The following is an 18,853-nucleotide window of genomic DNA, read 5'->3' as shown; positions in this document are numbered from 1 at the left end:
GGTGACAGGCAGTTGCCATCCACTCCCAACTCGTGAGCACCCCTTGTGAGTCAGTGACCCCCACATGAGTCACTGGCTGATGTTTTGGAATTGGGTCACCAGGCCTTTCTCCCAAGGTGCCTGTAGGTAGGCCCAGAGCTTTGAGCGCTTCTTGGTGTTGCCCCTTTGATTAAGAAGCTATGGCATGGTGTTTGGGAGGTGAAAGGAGACAGCCAGGTGTCCAGCCTGCTGTGGCTATCTAGTCACGGGACCGAGAACGTGCTTGAAGGGATTCAGTTTATTTAACTCTGCGTGGCCCGGGAACGCCCTGCAGGTACCCGTGAAGGCCTCTGTCTCTGGATGCTCCCTGTTAAGTGATTTACAAGTTGGGCTGCTAACTGCAAGGTCGGCAGTTTGAAGCCACCAGCCCCTCTGCAGGAGAAAGACCGGACCTTCTGCTTCCGCCAAGAGCTCGTCTCAGGAACTCAAAGGGGCACTTCTACCCAGCCCTATGGGGTCGTTAGGAGTCGGCATTGACTTGATGTCAGTGAGTGCTTTGGGTTTGGGCTAAGTGATGTCCCAGGTGTCATGGGGCCTGAAACTCACTCCATTTGCAGGGTCCTTAAGAGAGTAAGATAAAATAAAAATTCTAAATATAAAGTTTACTATAGGAGCACAGAAAGGGCCTATGAGGGTGAGGTGCAGTCACTTCCTGGTACAGCCGCTGTCTCTGGCACGGAGCCCCTCTCCACCCTCAGCCTTCCAGCCAGCCCTGATGCTGACTTCCTCCTGGCCTCAAATGGATGCCTTCATCCCAGCCATCACATCCAGCATCCCAGTATGCCCACTTCCAGAATGAAGAGGCCATCTCATCTGTTTGTTTTCGAAGGCTGGGAAAACCTTGTCCAGAATGCAACAGGTCTCACTGGTCACAAGTAAGGAACAGGCCTTCCTTTAACTGTCCCTGGAGGACACCAGCAGGACTTGGCCTTGAGCGGGCCAGGAAGGTCAAGTGCATGTGTGTTGGAGCCACACAGGGCAAAATGAGAATGCCTTCATTACCCATTCGTGTGCTGAGGACATGATGGCGGTGACCCGTGTCAGCCGCTTTGAAGCTGCCTGCTCGCTGCTGTGCAGGAGGGACGGGGGTCTGCATCCGGAAAGATGCCACCTCGGGGGCCGCTCTCCATCCCGTAGAGTTCTGTGAGTCAGGATTGACTGGGTGGCAACAGACACCCCCCCAAACAACAACCAAACTTGCCACTACTGAGTCAGCTCTGATTCAGAGAGACCCTCTAGGACAGACTAGAACTGGCCCTGCTGGTTTCCGAGACTGTCACTCTTTACTGGAGTAGAGAGCCTCATCTCTCCCACAGAAGGGCTGGTGCTAGCTCCACACTACTGACTTGTGTTTGCGGCGCAGCTCCTAGCTCTCTGTGCTGCCGGGCTCCCTGGCTAAGGCTTTGTTATTGAAGTTCCAGGGGAACACAGAGGGCCCTAAGGTCCAGGAGTTACTGCCCCCAAAGCCACAAACTGGCATAAAGGTTGCTGTAGCCTGGATGTCCAGTCAAGGCTCCCTGGGCTAGAAGGCAGGTGTGGCGGGGCGAGTGCCTGTCCGGAGATTGGGGAGAAGCACCTTCTAGTCGCATCCATCTTCTCCAGGGATCCTGCGTGCCTCGGCGCGTGGCCCCATCCTCGGTCCTCCCAGCCGGCATCCCAGGGTGGGTCTTTCTCGCTGCATCCTCCATCCTTGACTTCCTTCCCCACCCAGAGAATCTGGGATTGTCTCCTAAGGAGGTACCTTAATCCCATCTACTGCCTTCACCACCCCTTGCCACGTGCAGTCCCGAGGTCACAGGTTCTGGGCAGTGGGATGTGGCCGTCCTTGCTGGGTCCTTGTTCTGTTGTGCATCCAGACAGTCGGTGTGTGACCACGCATGCACACCCACCATGCGGGCCGCATCCCCACCACTCACTGGCCATGCCATGTGCTGATTAGGCGTCTTCCAGCACTCCTGCCCCATGCGTCACCCATCAGCAGGGCCCCTGCACACCCAGCTCGAGTCTCCTAGCCTCCCCTCAGGAGAGTCTCCCTGCAACAAGAATGCCCTGTGCAGCCCAATGGGCTCGACAGCACACCACTGCCATGCTCCACTTTCAGAGGAGTGGGCTGCAGCTGCCAGCTCCATGTCGGGGGAGGGGCATGGGGAGCTGGTGGGCTTCCCAGCTCCACTGCTTGCCATCTGGCCTGCCGAACCATGGAGAGGGGATGGTGGGACTCGGGACTGCAGAAGGGCTGGGCTGGGGAAGCAGGGGGACTTGTGTGTGTGTGATCCTGTGTGATGTGTGGTTTATAATTGCATGAGATGTTTGTGTGGGGGGCACACGTGTGATGAATGCATGTGCGTGGTGGCTTGGGTGTGTTATCGAATGTGAGTGCACATTTGTGCTCTCCTTGTGTGGTGTTGGATGCACGTGTGGTGTGTGAGTGGCCTGTAACGGGCCTATGTGGTAGGTGGTACACAGGCGTGAAATCACACAAGTGTGCGACATGCCTGACATGCAGTGTGTGCGTGCATGTGTGGCATTGCATGGACATCACAATACGTGTGTCTGGGGTGTTGTGTGTAACAGGTGTGGTGTGTGCACAGAGTTGTAGAGCCTGACTCGCTGCCCTCGTGAGCTGTACTTTTTCTTGAAGGAGTGCTGAGAAGCTGCCCTTACTGTGCCACAAATCAAGCCAGGTCCCCGCCTGAGGATTTCCGAGACTAAACCTTTTTGGATCTACCAGCCTGATCTTTTTCCTCAGGAGCCGCTGGTGGGTTTGAAACGGCAACCTTGCAGTTAGCAGCCGAGTGCTTAACCATGGTGCATATCAGGGCTTCTATATGCACTGCCTCTGTTTTTTTAAACGCTTTATTAGGGGCTCATGCAACTTATCACCATCCATACATATATCAATTGTGTAAAGCACCCTTGTACATTCTTTGCCCTCATCATTCTCAAAACATTTGCTCTCCTCTTAAGCCCTTGGCATCGGGTCCTCTTTTTTTCCCCCCTTCCTCCTGCTCCCCCTTCCCTCATGAGCCCTTGATAATTTATACATTATTATTTTGTCATATCTTGCCCTGTCTGACGTCTCCCTTCACCCCCTTTTCTGTTGTCCATCCCCCAGGGAGGAGGTCACATGTAGATCCTTGTAATCGGTTCCCTCTTTCCAACCCACTCTCCCTCTACCCTCCCAGTATCGCCCCTCACACCCCTGGTCCTGAAGGTATCATCCACCCTGGATTCCCTGTGCCTCCAGCTCCTATCTGCACCAGTATACAACCTCTGTTCTATCCAAACTTGCATGGTAGAATTGGGATCATGATAGTTGGGGGGTGCAAGGAGGGGAGGAAGCATTTAGGAACTAGAGGAAAGCTGTATTCATCGGTGCTACACTGCACCCTGACTGACTCATCTCCCCTAGACCCCTCTGTGAGGGGATCTCCAGTGGCCGACAAATGGGTGTTGGGTCTCCACTCTGTACTTCCCCCTTCATTCACTATGGTAAGGTTTTTTTTTGTTCTGATGATGCCTTATACCTGACCCCTTCGACACCTTGTGATCACACAGGCTGGTGTGTTCTTTCATGTGGGCTAGATGGCTGCTTGTTTATCTTCAAGCCTTTAAAACCCCAGACGCTATATCTTTTGATAACCGGGCACCATCAGCTTTCTTCACCACATTTACTTATTCACCCGCTTTGTCTTCAGTGGTTGTGCTGGGAGGGTGAGCATCATAGAACGCCAATTTAATAGAAGAAAGTATTCTTGCATTGAGGGAGTACTTGAGTGGAGGCCCAATGTCCTTCCACCACATTATTACTAAACCTATATATATAGGCACATAGATCTGTTTCCCCATCCATATATATATATATATATGTATATATATATATATTTGCATGTGTACATGTCTTTGTCTAGACCTCTATAAATGCCCTTTGCCTCCCAGCTCTTTCCTCTATTTCCCTTGACTTTCCTCCTGTCCCACTGTCATGCTCTGTCCCTACCTGGGTTTCAGCAATACCTGCTCGTTACATTACCCTTGATCATTCCCTACCAGGCCTTCCACACCCACCTCACCACCAATTTGGATCACTGTTGTTCCCTTGTCCCTGGTTTTAACACCACTTCCTTACCCCCCACCTCCCCCTATCCTATTTCCCCCCAGAACTGTTGGTCCCGTTGGTTTTCCACCAATTTCTTCATCCAGCCTATCTTATTTAGACAGACCTGCAGAGATAATAACATGCACAAAAACAAGACAGAGCAAAACCAAGCAACAATATACATCAAAACAACAACAAACCACTGACAATGAACAAAACAAAACACAGCAAGAAAGAAAAGCTTGTAGTTAGTTCAAGGATTGTTTGTTGCACTGCCTCTATTTTGGAACACAGCCCAGGGCCCTCAGGAGTGTCGGTCTCATCCTCTGTCCCCACTGGCAATGGACTGGCCAGAGAAATGACTTGTCGCAGGTCCCATGGAGGCAGTCAGCAGAGCTGGTGGGCACCTTGCCCCCGTGCCTTGGCCCCTCTCCCTGTTTCCTCTGCCTTTCTGGAAAGTTGGGGGCCAGTTGTCTGTGGCTCAGGAGCTCCTCAGTGGGCTCTTGAGAACAGGTGCTGACAGTTGAGTGAGCGGGTGTACTGCCCACGTGCCCTAGGTCCTCAGTTGACACCAGTGCTTACTGTGGGCCTTGCAGAACTGCTTGGTGCTGGGGCCATTACTGACTGCGGTGACGGGACCCTGGGAATACAAACAGTTTGCAAGGTTTGTGGTTCGAACCACCCAGAAGCTCCGTGAGTCAGAGTCATGAGTTTTTCTCCATGGACAACCCACTGGAGAGGGCACAGTGGGTGTGGCTTGACTGAAGGCAGCTCTTGACTCACAGGTGGATACTCCTTATCTGTCCTCTTATTTCTTTACTTGCCTTGACCCATTGGCCCATTCTCTCAAGGTGTTGGGTTGTTGCTAAGAAGTTTAAATGCCATTTAGATAGATTCATCCACTTTTGTGTCCTTCTGTGTTCGCCGGTAAACATCCTGTTTCCAAGATTCCTCCGTATAGCATAAGCCAGCCGTCTGTTCCCTCTTAGGCCCAAAGCAGACATCCTGCCCTGAGCAGGCCGTACTGTGTTTATGGGCATGCCCATGGACTGATGGACACCTGCCCTTGAACTCAGCAGATTCTCAAACTCCTGGCCATTGGTGGATTCCATGCACAGAGAACCTATAGGGCAGAGTAGAGCTGCTCCTGCGGGTTTCCGAAACTGGACTCTTTCTCTTTATTTTTAATGGTGGTGGTGGGAGACTTAACTCTTTAAGGGAGTAGAAACCTCCTCTCTCCCACATAGTGGCTGGTGGTTTCAAACAGCCAACCTAGTGCAGGTTAGCCCCGCTCGTAAACTGCTACACCACCAGGACTCCCCTGCCAATGTGAACATTCATGCACATCTGTGTGTGCCCCTAATGGGTGGATTCCCAGGAGTGGGGTTGCTCGGTCATCTGGGGACAGCCAGGCCTTCAGGGGTCTGGTAGCCTAGGCTGGCCAGAGTGGGACTTCCACGGCCTTTTGGCTGAAGTGCGTTGTAGGTGCTGAGCCTGGAACCGGACACCTAGTAAGTGCTCACGTATTCTCCTTATTACTATGAAAAATAATACAAAACTGAAGCTGGAAGGGACACACGGACAGTTCATTCTCAGTTCTCCATTCATGCCTGGGACTTAGGGATCCTCGGTTAGCATGGTAACAGCAGGAGAGCGGGAACAGCAAAGGCTACTAGAGGTCAGACACTGACCCCAGCTCCTGAGAAGATGGGCGAGGCCAGATGTGTGTATTTGAGAAGAGAAGGGGCTCTAGGGGGCTCGTGTCAGGAAGAGAAACATCGCCATCAGAGATGATGGCTGTCCCTGCCCGTATTTTCAAGTATCGTGCATAGCTGCTTGTGTCTTTCCTGGCACCGGACGCGTAAGCATAGAAAGGAAATTCCCTGCAAGCCGGAGCAGAACTCCGCACCCCCTTCTAGGCCTTTCTGTGGTAAACTGACCCAGCAGTGCGAGTGAAGAGAGACGCCGTGAGAAGGTTAAAATCAGAACAAACGGGTTTCTGTTGGATTTGCTTTTCCTGTTCCTAACCAGAGCCCTTACGTGCTTTCCTGGGGGGACATCTGGTAACTTCCTCTCCTGGAAAGGACACAGGACTCCCAGGGACGTGCTGTCTGGAAGGCCACACGAGGCAAGGTTGGCATGTTTCTGCTGTTGCCCCTTGTCATCACTCACTCCACTTGCTGGTGCTGTTGAAGATGGCAGCTGCCCAGTTAGGAGCTGGCCCATTCACTGCCTTGTTGCTCTGAGTTCTGCTTGGGCCACAGTGGTTGATCAAGGGAGAACAATTACGCCCTCCACCCCGCCCTACCCCACCCTTCTTCACTGATAAGGATGGTCTGCATTCCAGCCCCTGAAACAACCTTTCAGTCACTTCCCCAGGCATGAGCGAGGCAGGGCCTTCCAGGCACTGCCTCTTCCTTCCTCACTGCGGTCCAGCTTGCTCAGAGGTGAGGCAGCTGTTTTTAAGGAGCTTTCAAACTCTCCAGGTCTTGTCCTCTCAGAAGAGTGGGGGCAAAGGCCTCCCGTCCCTCAGAGAATCATCACTGGGGAGGAGCATGTCCCCTCCATCTTTGAGTAACTATCTGGGACTGTTTGCATCGTCACTTCCTGAAGCAGAGGGTCTAGTCAGCGAGCTACAGTGTTTGCCGTGGACCTGGGAGGAGCTGCCTACTGTCTCAAGACGCCTGTTCGAGGCCTACCTTATTCATCTTTACAGAAGCCCTTTGATAGGCAGTATTACATGAATAAAATATTTACATGCGTGTATGTACCTGCTTGTTATAGTAAAAAGTATTTTGTTATATTTCACTTGTTCACCAAATGCTTACTGAAGCCCCCAGTACCGGTACTGTGTCCAGGGGTGGCGCAGGTTTTGACCCAACCGGTAGCCAGAAGATGGCTGGAGGGTTGGAACCCACCCGTGGCGCCGTGGAAGAAAGGCCTGAAAATGCTTGTTAATTTGACAGCCACCACCACCCACTGGACCGGCTCTTCTCTGGCACATGTGGATGCCACGTGTTGTGGGACTGCCTCCAGAGCAACAGCTTTGGGTGTTAACGTGTGTGCCTGTGGAACTGAAATGTGTGCATATGTGTGGGCGTGTCTCTGTATATCCAGCGATCACGGATGTGGTAGTTCATTTATTAAACACATTATTAACAAGCACTTTTCTGAAGTAGATTGCCAGGGCTTTCTTCAAAGGTGCCTCCTGGTGGAATCCAACTGGCACCCTGTCAGCTCTTCAATGCGTGTGCACCAGCTAGGGGGTAGCAATGCACTTTGGTCTACTGGGAATGCTAAGGCACTGTCATCCACCAACTCCACCTTAAAGAGTAACAAACGTCCCTAGGATTTCTGAGGCTGTAAATCTTAGTGGGCACAGCCAGCTTGAACTGCCCACCTTTCCGTTAGAGGTCCATTGCCTAACCCACAACTCCACGTGGACTGTTAAGTTTTGTTTCGTTTAAAAAGGACAGGTGAGTTAGGTGCTTCTCCCTCCCCCAATCAAGCCACCCTATCTGCAAGAGAAATGACTTGATTTTCATGTCATCCTTGACTTTTCAAAAGGACCTGGTCTGTTTTGAGTTGGAAGTCCAGAGAAATGGGGATGGCATGTATTTGGGGAAAGACGTTTGTTTTGCTTTTCTGCAGTGAGATAAACGGGCCAATCTCCAATTTGAACTAGAGGCAAAGCACCTCATTGTGGAAGGGAGAGTAAATGGAATTCTTTTCCCTTGTTTATTTTGCACCTGCAAGTGTGATGTACGGCTCTTTGCATTTACAGAAGCAAGAAACCACAACCATATGCAGAAGCAGCAGCCTTTCAACAAAAACACGTCCCAGAAGCATGACAAATGCAAGACTAACAGGTGTAGCATCGATTCAAGGCACACATGTGGTCCCTATTAGCTGCCACCCTCCTGTTTTAAACCCGGGTCTTCCTGTTACAACAGGGGTTGGGGTATAGATTATGCTCCTTTCCCACCCCTTCTTACAGAGCTAAAGTGGGGGAGACAGCCAGCAATTAAAGGCAGCTGGGAGGGGTGGGAAGCAAGGCGCCCTTAGACTTGACATCAGCCAGCAGTTGTGGGCTTGACCCAGGACTCTGGATGACCTTGGACTTCAGTGGCCTCTGGTTTAGAGAACGAGGGTTTTCGTTTCCTCTAAGCAGGATGGAAGGGGCCTTTCAGTCTGATTCTCAACTGCTCTTCCCCCGCACCCCGGGACATCCAGCAATGTGGACAGATTTCTGGTCATCACTGCGGAGGGTGGAGGGGCTGCTACTGCAAGGCCCAGAGTGGCCACAGAAGTCAGTGGTGCCGAGGTGGGGAAATATCCGGGTTTGGAGCCTTGGTGGGGGGGAGGGGCCGTCAGCTCCGGAGCTCGGGTGGCAGCTCCTCCTAGGCGCGAGGACTTCTTTCGTTTTCGCTTCCTACGGTGGGCCCGAGAGGCGGGGTTCTCGGCCCTACTCAGCTTCTCAGATGACACTTCGTGCAAACGGCAATGGCGTCTGTCGCCGCGCGCAAAACCGCAACAGGGACCTTTACGGCCCCAGACAGGTCGCTGCACAGGCTTGGCCAGCTTCCGCGACACCCGTCACTACGGTGCGACCACAGGCCTGCCTCCCAGAGGCCGGGCTCTTGGTGGACGCCTGGTGCGCCAGGCTCCAGGTATCGGCGCGCGCGCGCAGGCGGCGGGTTTCCGTCGGAAGCTGCCGGAGCGCGACGGGGGCGGGGCCTCGGGCGGCGGCCGTTGCCCCGCCCAACCGCCTCTCAACGGCTCCCGTCTGCGGCGGGCGGGGCGGAGCGGCAGGCGAGTACGCGTGCGCGCGCGTGCGCTGAAGCACGGGGCGGAGCGCGCGCGCGGCCCCGCCCTGGCCTGGCGTCTGTGCCCGCCCCCATCTCCCAACCTTCTCAGCGTGGCGCCGACGCTGCGTGCGGCGCGGGTTACCCAGAGTGCTCCGCGCGGGGGCAGCTCACTGGAGTTTGGTTCTCGAGGCGGCGGCTCCGGCGGCTCCGGCGGCTCCTCCTCCTCCGGTGGCGGCGGCGGCCCGGCCCGAGCGCCGGCCCCGGCTCCCCTCTCCCGCCACCCCGCGCGCCCACTCCGGCTCCAGCGCCGCGGGAACATGCGGCTCCGTTCCCGGAGGCTGGCGAGTGAGTGACCCCGTCCCCTCGCCTCAGCCCGCCCGCCCGCCGGCCCCGCCGCTCCCCCCCGCCTCGCCCAGGCAATGACAGCGGCTCCGGCGTCTCCGCAGCAGATCAGGGACCGGCTGCTGCAGGCCATCGACGCCCAGAGCAACGTAAGTGCCCGTCGCGCGTGCCGGGACGGAGGCCGCGTGCAGCCGGGACCCTCCCCCTCCCCGGTGCCCCGCGCCCGCCGGTCCCCGGTAGATTTCCCGGCGTCTTCCTGCCCCTCAGGACCGCTGCCATCCCAGCGTCTTGCCCCCCGGGACCGGGGCCAGGTCGGGCAGCCGGGCGGCGCTGGGTACGTGAGGCCGAGGCTTCCTTGCGGCCTGGGTGGAGGGATCAGACGGGGGCTGAGGTCAGAGCTTCTCTTCCCCTCGAGTTCCAGCGCGTGGACCCTCGCAGCTCCGGACGGAGCTCGCCTACCCCGCCCTCCCGCTGGGGCCCTAGACCCCGGGGAAGCCCTCCCGTCGCGGGGCGGGGGGAGGGTAAGGCAAGGGCTGTGGAGCAACTGGTGTCTCGACCATGACTCGGAGAGCCCGTGCCTCCCGAGTGTGGGCCTTCTGGACGACCAGGGAGTCCTCCTCGCCTCTCCTCCGGCCGGGAGCACCTACCTGGCTTCTGAGGGAAGCTCCTGGCCCGCTCTGCCCCCCAGCTGAGGGGCCCAGGGCGTATGGAGGGCCCCTCCGCGCGTCCACGGCCTCTGCCTTGACCGGATCTCTTTTGGGGGGTCGCTGCGGAGTCAGAATTACTGGGGGACATGGGGTGGAGTCCTTCCTGTCGCTTGACTGGGCATAGGTGACCGTGGTGCCCCTGACCAAGTCAGAGAGCCCCGCTCTTTGGTAGTGAATTAGAGGTGATTTTTTTCTCCTGGCACAGTCCCCCGCTCTCCCTTCACCTGGGGCATCACAGCCTGGTGGTTGATTTGTGACTGGAGACATTCAGGGTTAAAACTCCAGGCTCATGCTTTCTCGGGTACTTCCTGGGGGTGGGGTGGGGGATGGGGCGAGAAGACCCGCTGTGTTCTTCCTCAGAGTTTCCCTAGGGGGTACCCTTTCCCTCTGCCAGGTTGGGCAGTGGCAAGCATTTATAGAGGGAGCCCCCTGCATTTGCTCGGTGACCAGGAAGTAGTCGTTGAGGCCAGTTTGTAGTGTGCTGGGGATGGAAGAAAAAGTCACCCTGGCTTTGGCAGGGGGACTCACAAGTTCTCTCCTGGAAGTAACTTTGATTTTTTGCTTTATCTGAGGCTGGTTATGTATTCCCCACTGTCTGCATCGCTCCTGGCGCTTTTGGAATAATTTCATATTGGGTCATACAATTGTGGGAGAAACTGAGGGGTTATGACCTTTCCAAGGCTCCAGTGTGTGAGCAGTAGCCATTGTTTTGCCCCTGGCCTCTAGGTCCCAGGAAGGTGGACTAGTAGTGATGTGTCCTTCGCTAACAAGTGTGGCAGGCATTTGGGGGCGGAATAGGCACACGCTATAGAAACCTTAAGGAATGTCTTCCTTGCATTCACTGGTCCTGCTGAAGTTCCCAAGACAGAACTACCAGAGAATCAAACCAGTGATGCGAGAAGTAGTGTGTAGGTGTCTTGTGCATCTTTTTTCCCAGCCAGCGCCTGATTGCTTGACCCCCACATGCTTGTATACCCAGATTCTCAGGCAGCTGAGGTGTTAGCGCTGGTTGGTACTCCTGCCAGAGGAGCTTTGGGATGGGGCAAGTGGTCACCATCAATAGAGGCGGTGGACCAGTGACCGAGGGTGTCCAGGGTTCTTCAGTGGCTCCTCTGAAGGGCTCTCTGGTGAGAGGAGGAAAAAAGGGCTGGGGGAGGAACAGACCTTCGGTGAAGGTGTTTTAGCATGTGCAAAGATGACATACTGACCTGTGGCTCGTTTCGGGCCCTCTCTGGTGGTGTTGGTGTGGTGGCCCAGGGTGGTGTAGTGCTGAACATTCATGGCTGTTACTCAAAGGGTTGGGAGTTTGAGTTGATGAGCCTGGGAAGAAAGCCCTGGCATTCTTCCCTAGACTCAGCCAGAAAACCCTCTGGAGCAGAGCGTGTGCTCTGACACACATGGGGGAGGGGAGCGGCAAGAATCAGAACAGACTCCTTGACAACTGTTATGATAGGTGTGCTCAGAGTCCTGCAGAAATGGGGGCAGGGATGGGTGGGATGGATCGGGAACTTGTCTCTCTGAAATCACGGTATCTGTTAGATGCTACCCTATCAGTGGTCGCCTGTGGTCATGTTCAAACGCCATTGGACAGTAGTCTGACTTTCAGTGACCACTGAGTAGGAACCTCGGCCCCGTGGCAGACTAGGTTGGTGGGGGATGGTGGCCTAGGCCTTGTGCATCTGGAGCTGGTGTGGCTCAGGTGACACTGGGGGGAGGGGGGAGGTTATCTCTGAAGTCTTGCTGGCCTGCGTCTGCCCTCCTGTACCTCCCACAATCAGGAACCTCAGTTCTGGATGGTTGGTTAACATATTTAAGATCCTCATGGAAGGGAAGATAGCGGGGACAGTGAAGAAAAAGGAAACACTAAAATTAAAACTCTTCCAAGAGAAGCGGTATAACAGTGTGAAGCTCAGGGTTTATCTTTGTGGGTGCACCATTTCGGGGAGCACACAGATGACACTTTTGCTGGAAGCAGCAGTTCGGCCACCAACCTGATACCCTCAAGTACCTGCAAAGTTGGAGCAGCCTCACCAAGTAACAGAGGACTAGTTGCCGAGATCCAGCCCCTGCAGCCTTGGATGTCTACAACAACAGGTCTGCGGGTTAATCATTTCTGACAGGTCAGCAATAATGTAAACCCTTTGCACACCTTTCTCAGGAGCCGCCAAGGCTTCATCCTGCAGATGTGTATGCTGGCCCTGCAGATGGGAGTCTCTGAAGGGCAGCATGCACATTTGCTCTCTTGGAGTCTGCATCCAGCACACACGTGCAGTAGACTTTGTGTGCCTGCCTGAGCACATCCTGTCCCCTGTGTCCATTCAGCAGCCCCTCCCACATGAGGCTTTCCGCCTGGGTGCATGTTCAGGGTACCGTGCTCCACGCCCCTCTCCAGCCCTGAGGCTGGAGTGCTACATGTACCATGGGGACCGCTGACTGCCCAGAAGTTCTGTTGTGAAGTGGGCTAATCCCAACCTCGGAGGGCCTGCCCTGGAAGCTGGAGGAAGATGGATGTTCGAGGATCTCACGTTTTAGAGATGTCTGGTTGCGACAGGAAATCACAGCACGGGGCAGGCTTGACCAGTGCCAGGTGAGCACCCTGTGTGTCCCCAGCAGGGGGAAGCTGAGGAGGGCAGTGAACTAGCCCTGGGCATCTATGTTTGGGCCTTCCCTGGTCAGATTTTCCACTAGGAACTCCTCAATTGCTAGCTTGGTGGATTTGGTTGGTTTTCCCCTCAGTGTTCCGTAGGCCATTACCTAAGGTATCTAAGGTTATGTTGTGGCCACCTAGACATTACGTGACTCTCTGGCCTCCTTGGGAGACCAGAACAGGTCCCTGAGAGGTGGTTTTGGGTTTGCCTGGTCCTTGCTTCTCAGGCTTCCGTTGGCCATAGTAAGTCATCTGGTGGCTGTGGGGCCTCGGCAGAGGGTCACACACAAGAAGGGCCTCATCCCATGGCTGGTCACTGGCCCCTGGTCTGAAACTGGGGTCGGGGGTGGATGCAGTATCTGTGTGAAGTGCCTTGTGCGACTCTTGTGAAACTCCACGCTGAGCAGAGGTGTGCCTGTGAGCTGTAGCCACTCAGCCCTCTAACAAAGTCGCCTTACTCCACCAGGAGCCCTGCAGAAGGAGCTGGGCAGTGTCAGTCTCCCCTTTGTAGGTGCAAATGGCATCATGAGTGTATGGTTAGGGGCTGCTGGGGGGTCACTGACTCTTGGTTTTCTCATGGGTAAGCAGATTCAAATACTACCTGGTCCTGTGCACCCCCATGATTGGTTTCAGATGGGCTCCAGAGGATTTTTCATTGGTTGATTTTGGAAGTTGATCGCCAGCTTTCTTCCCAGTTCCCCTTCATCTAGAGCAGTGGTTCTCAACCTTCCTAATACCGTGACCCTTTCATACAGTTCCTCATGTTGTGGTGACCCCCCCCCCCCAACCATAACATTATTTTCGTTGCTACTTAATAACTAATTTTGCTACTGTTATGCATCAGGCGACCCACAGGTTGAGAATGGCTGGTCTAGAAGGTCTGTTGAAACCTGTTCAGCATGTTAGTCACATGCAATTTTCTACCACTAGATGGGTGTGGGCTGCACATGAGGTGTGACTGGGGTTGAACCCAGGCAGTAAGGGACCATTGACTGGGTGTCTCCTCTGGCCAGGAAGAGGATGAGTTGCTTTCATACTGCAGTTAATTGACTTACCCAAGTTAGGGGTTATGCTAAGATGCTCTGGTGGCATAGTGGGTTACGAGTTGGGCTGCTAACTGCAGGTCTGTAATTCAAACCTACCAGATGCTCCCTGGGAGAAGAATGAGGCTTTCTGCTTCTATAAAGACTTGTGTGTCAGAAACCCACAGGGTCAATATTCAGAATTGACTTGATGGCAGATGGCAGTGAGTTTTACGTGACAGTGCCTATGACTGAAATACCACAGAAGTCCCTGGGTAGCTCGGATGGTTAAGTGTGTGACTACAAGCCAAAAAAGATTGACACCCCTTAGAGGGGCCTTGGAAGGAAAGCCTAACAACCACAGTGGGTTTGAAGGCGATTAAAGCAGATGCAAGCATTATTCACTGTCCATTGTTGATGAAAGATGGGGAGGCAGCCACAGAAAAAGTGCGTGTGAGGGGAACCTCTTGTCGTCCTCCCCTCCTCCCCCCCCCACACACACACATTTTGGGAAGTTTCTGCTTGGGTGAGACCAGCCCATGGCAGAGCTGACAGGTTGGCCCATCCCTAAGCAACCGTGGCCGTGTGTCCTGCCCAGGCTCTTGTGCATGATGGAGTGGGGACTGGCGCTGATGGGGGTTTTCATGGCTCTAACTTCATTGTCTGCTTCAAGACTACATCATTTAGGAAACAAGTTTAGAATGCCTTTGATCCAGCAGCAAAGAAGAGTTTTCTAAGTTGCAGACCTGACTCTTGAGTAGAGTGACCCACTGCTGTCCCGTCATTCTGATGCCTAGCTGGCCTCCAAGACAGAGTGAACTGCCCCCTGGGGTCCCCGAGGTGACAAGCCTTCATGAAAGCCGACTGCTGCCACTTTTCCCACTGGCTGGAAGGTTTGAACCAGTGGCCTTGTGTGAGGTGGAAGATCGGAAAGCTGAATGTGTGTGGCCCTGCCTCAGTACACCAGTGGCCCTGCCTCAGTACACCAGTGGCCCAGCTGGGGCCTTCCCGGTTTCCCTCTTTGTAACTGCACCGTGCTTAGGCAGGGAGAGGGCGTGTCCTTTTATGACTGGGAAAGGGTTGGGAGCCAGTGTCGGTCTGCTGTGCAGCAGGTGTCATTCCTTGTGTGTGACTCACTGTCTTGCACAGAAGGTGGACGTTGTGCTCTGCATGCGGACGACTTGAGGTGGCCCCCTGCGACGTCAGTGAGGTGGATTGTGTCATTCTGAGCGGGCGGCAGCATCACCAGGGGCTATTGGCCGTTGCCCTTGGGAGAGACTCGTCCCTGATAAAGGTGGGGAAGGGCATGCGTGGTCACGGGTCCCTGGGTGAGAGGTTCAGGTGTGGTAGGTAGAACACTGATGTTGAGGCCAGGTGTAGGGGCTGTGTGCCCTTGTCCTGCTTCTGGTGCCCAAAGGCCCGTCTCAGAGTGCTTGCACCTGTGCCCTCTGGGGGCCCCAATGCCAAGAGTGACCAGGGTGCTAGTGGTGCAGCCATGGCTGTGTGGGAAGTGCTTTTTTCAACCCGGCTTGGCTTTACCTCACACAGAGCAGCCTTCTGAAATGGTGGCTGTCTTTTTCTTGGGGTGGGGGGTGGGGGGGTTGCACGTGCGTGCACAACAACACATGCACCTGGGGCTGCCTGCTGCCTTCAGACTTGCTCTTGGTTGCAGCTCCATCCCCGACAGCAGTGACATTCTGTGCATGGAGGAAGGTGAGTGAACTGGGAGAGGCAGTTGGGTAAATCCTTCCAGCAAGTGCTTCTGCTGCTGGGGTGGAGGAGGCAGACTGGAAGCTGCCTGGAAAGGCCTGGATGGAATCTTCAAGGAGCAGCCAGTCCCAGGACTGGAGCTGAGTGCCCGGACAGAGATGGCTCAGGTGCGGCCCCACATTGGGTCTACAGCTCTTAATCCAAACAGTAGTTCTTTGTGTGCTTTATTTCACGATGGTTTAGAATTCTTAGGAGCAGGGAATTAGTCTAGAATATCGATTGTACAGAATGAAAATGTGTGTTGGCATGTGCAAGAAGTCAGATCTTGGTTTGCCTCAGATGAGGAAGGGGGCCAGTTACCAACCATGGCTCCTGGATTCATTCATGTTGGAGTAGGACTGTGCTCCACAGGGTTTGACTGACTGGTCTTTCAGAAGTAGCTCACCAGACCTTTCTTCTGAGAGAAGCCCTCAGGTAGACTGGAACCTCCAAGCTTTCTGTTGAGCATGTTTACTGTTTGCACCAGCCAGGGCCTCCTGGGAGGGGGGAAGGGGAGAGCTTAAAAGCAGGGATGGGAGTGGAGGGAGCAGGGTCTGACCATGGGGTAGGAGGAAGGGGGCGTGGTGGAACACTGCCATCCAGTTTGGATCAGGTTTAGAGGGGCAGCCCTGGCTCCTCTGAGGGAGGTTCTTGATTGTTGTGGGAGTCGTCTTAAGGTAGACTACTGGGCCCTCAGATAAGTGACTTTCACATTTTTGGTACTTCTGTGTGGAATGTGTTTAAAAGTGCCAGGAGCCACATTGGGAGTCCTTACCCAGGGTGATGGCAACACTCTTGGGTTTGCCCCCTGGAAAGCATTGCCAGAAGATCCCTGGGATGAGGTGGGTGCTGTTCCCATGGGGTGGCTGGGAGGATCACAGACCGAGCTAGTGCTATGGGTCAGGTGTGGCATCCCTGCGGACATCTCCAACCCCTCCTGCGAGCTGGGGCTCTGCTTCTCCAGGACGAGGAGAGATGACGCCCTTTGTCCTGTGTCTCAGTGGAGGGAGTGGTGCCCATAGATCTGCATGCAGACTGGCTGGCTTGGAGGTCCCAGTGGGTGTCAGACACTGCTAGGCGCTTCCTCCTAATGACCTAGTGACACTTGGACAATGGCAGCAGGTGCTTAGAGTAAATGCTTTGAGACAATTCAAGTACAAAAACTTTACCTAATGCAGCCATGCTCTTAGATGAAATGAAAATTTGTCATCTAAGCTGGGAGCTAACCTTTGCCGTCTTGGATTCAAAACCCACTGTGCTCCCTGGGGAGCTCAACCGTCTTCATGGTGCTTCCTTTTCTGGGAGCTGCTTCTGGTTCAGTCCAAGACCACCTGCAAGGGGGCTATGTTTCTGGGGGTGCCCCACTGTGCCTCTCTGATCCTTTCCTCCACTGACACTGAGGGCTCCCAGCCCCCTGAGCCGAGGCCAAGTGTTGGGGCAGCTTCTCAGACGTATTGACCATACATGGGCACTCTGTGAGTGGTGGAAGCGAGGACACTGAGGTGTGGAGAATACGTGGCTGGAAGTGACCCTGGCTCTGGACGGCAGCTGTCTTTACCTGCTGCCAGCTTGGCTGGAGAGCGTCTCTGCTCAGCTGAGAGAACAACTGTACTGGGTGGCAGGATACAGCGGGGCCTTTCCTTGGGTGCAGAGTCTTGGCTCCCATTTGTCAACCATGACATTCGGCCCCAGAGACAGTGTCAGATGCCACTTTGATCATGGCCTGGCTCCCAGAGCTCTGTGACCCCACTGATGTTCACTGTTAGGGTCTGCTGTGGCCAGCTCACCATGCACACGGGCCAGTGCACAGTAGCTGCTCTCGGCCCTGAGCTGGGGTCCTGATTGCACGTACTGTACGTGAGTGACTGTGGCCCCTGCCCTCTTTGTACCTTCCATAGGTTGCTCTTGCTTGGACCCCATTCCCACCTAGCACACCTGAAGCCTGGTGCGTGCTCCCAGTTTGGATGTGGTCAGCCCCCCTTCCCACTGTTCCGGCCTAGCAGCTGGCTCTGTCCTGTCTTCTCGCTCTTTTGTGCGCGACACACATGGACTGATAACTCTGGGAGTAGTGGACTGCCCTCTTGCTCTTAGATCCCCATCCTGCTGCATGGCCAGGTGGCTGGCTGGTGGGTAGTGCTGACTTGCTGACAGGTAGCACTGATGTGATGGTGAGTATTCCTGGCAGTTGCCCCAGGGTGCCGATGTGTAGGCGTGGTTGGTGTGTGGCCTTCCAATGGCCTCGCTTATAGGCAGCTTCAGGTGAGGTGGCTACAAAGCACCTGCCCCCCTACGTTTACTTGGTTGTGTCCCCAGGTCTCTGTCCATTCTTGCCCAGGAGAAGTTGCCCAAGGGGCAGGGGTGGGTTGTTCCCTGGGACAGCTGAATTTCTTTGGCTCCTCTTTGACTTTACATGAGGGAGGGCCAGGTCCTGCATAGAACATCTTCAGGAGAAGAAGGTGAAAGTGACTTTCCCAGAAGCCACCACAGCATATTCCCCATACCTTCCTAAGGCCTTAAATCTGGAGTGACGTCTGTTTCCCAAGACAGCCTCAGCACAGAGGGCTTCCTCTGGGACCACCAGGGCCTTGTTAGTAGGCAGGGTGGCCAGAAGAGTGGTGACAGAGTCCCCTCACTGCTTGCAGACCGAAGAAATTCCAGGGTGAGCTGGTGCCGTCGACTCCGTTCTGACTTCAGAGCTGAAGTGCTCCACGGGGTTTTCTTGGCGGTGGTCCCATGGAAGTGGGGCCAGTCCTTTCTCCTGTGGTACTGCTGGGTCGATCCTTTAGTAGGCCTGGCCAGGATGGATGGATGTCAGTGCCCACAGGAAGTCGGGGGTTGCATGTACAGAAGCAGTGGGTGTCCGCAGACTGCTGTGTTAGGTAGGTGGGGTCTGGTGACGCAGGTTTGCTTGGGTCTTCGGCATTTTTCACTTGCAGCGCCACCTGTCTGAACACACAGATAGCTGAGGGGCAGCTGCTCCTCAGTCAGCCTTGAGACAGTGCTTCTGTGGGGAGCGAGTGGACAGGCTACATCAGTGTAGCCAGGCTGTCTCCCAGTCTGAAGCAGGAAGTTGCATCACCGCTGTGGAAAGAGTGGCCTTGGCCCTGCAGGGCCTCATGTTTGTTATCCCAGGAGTCTCCTGGCCTCCACACCACCCTCTACACCTGCCACAGGTCTGAGTGCAGTTGTCCCTTGAATGAGCCCAGGACGAATGAATGAATGGGTCAGTCCCGTGGATTTGTCCCCACTCAGCCATGCAGGACAAGGGGGACACATCTGCTCACAGACTTCCCCAGGTGCACACAGAGCTCAGGTTTGCGCTCCATGTCTCAGGCCCAACCATGCTGTATGTACACTTCTCCCCTGAGGCCCCTGCCTCTACCTTACCTGCAGCCTCACCTATGTAGACACCTGCTGTGTTGTAAGCTGGCCAGCAGGCACCT

The 18,853-nt window shown here is 54.8% G+C and overlaps 1 protein-coding gene across 1 annotated transcript in view; it reads left to right on the top strand.

Moving 5' to 3' along the window:
* The first annotated feature begins 9,084 nt into the window (after positions 1-9,084).
* Positions 9,085-18,853, top strand: part of MED26 (mediator complex subunit 26) — a 33,216-nt gene continuing 23,447 nt past the window's right edge. Inside the window, exon 1 of the mRNA XM_075548634.1 lies at positions 9,085-9,434. Within this exon, the coding sequence (XP_075404749.1) occupies positions 9,363-9,434 (72 nt within the window). The 5' untranslated portion in view covers positions 9,085-9,362. The remainder of the gene's footprint in view (positions 9,435-18,853) is intronic.

This window comes from Tenrec ecaudatus, chromosome 1, assembly GCF_050624435.1.
Source record: "Tenrec ecaudatus isolate mTenEca1 chromosome 1, mTenEca1.hap1, whole genome shotgun sequence".
NCBI lineage: Eukaryota > Metazoa > Chordata > Mammalia > Afrosoricida > Tenrecidae > Tenrec > Tenrec ecaudatus.
This window is presented reverse-complemented; position numbering and strand designations above follow the sequence as displayed.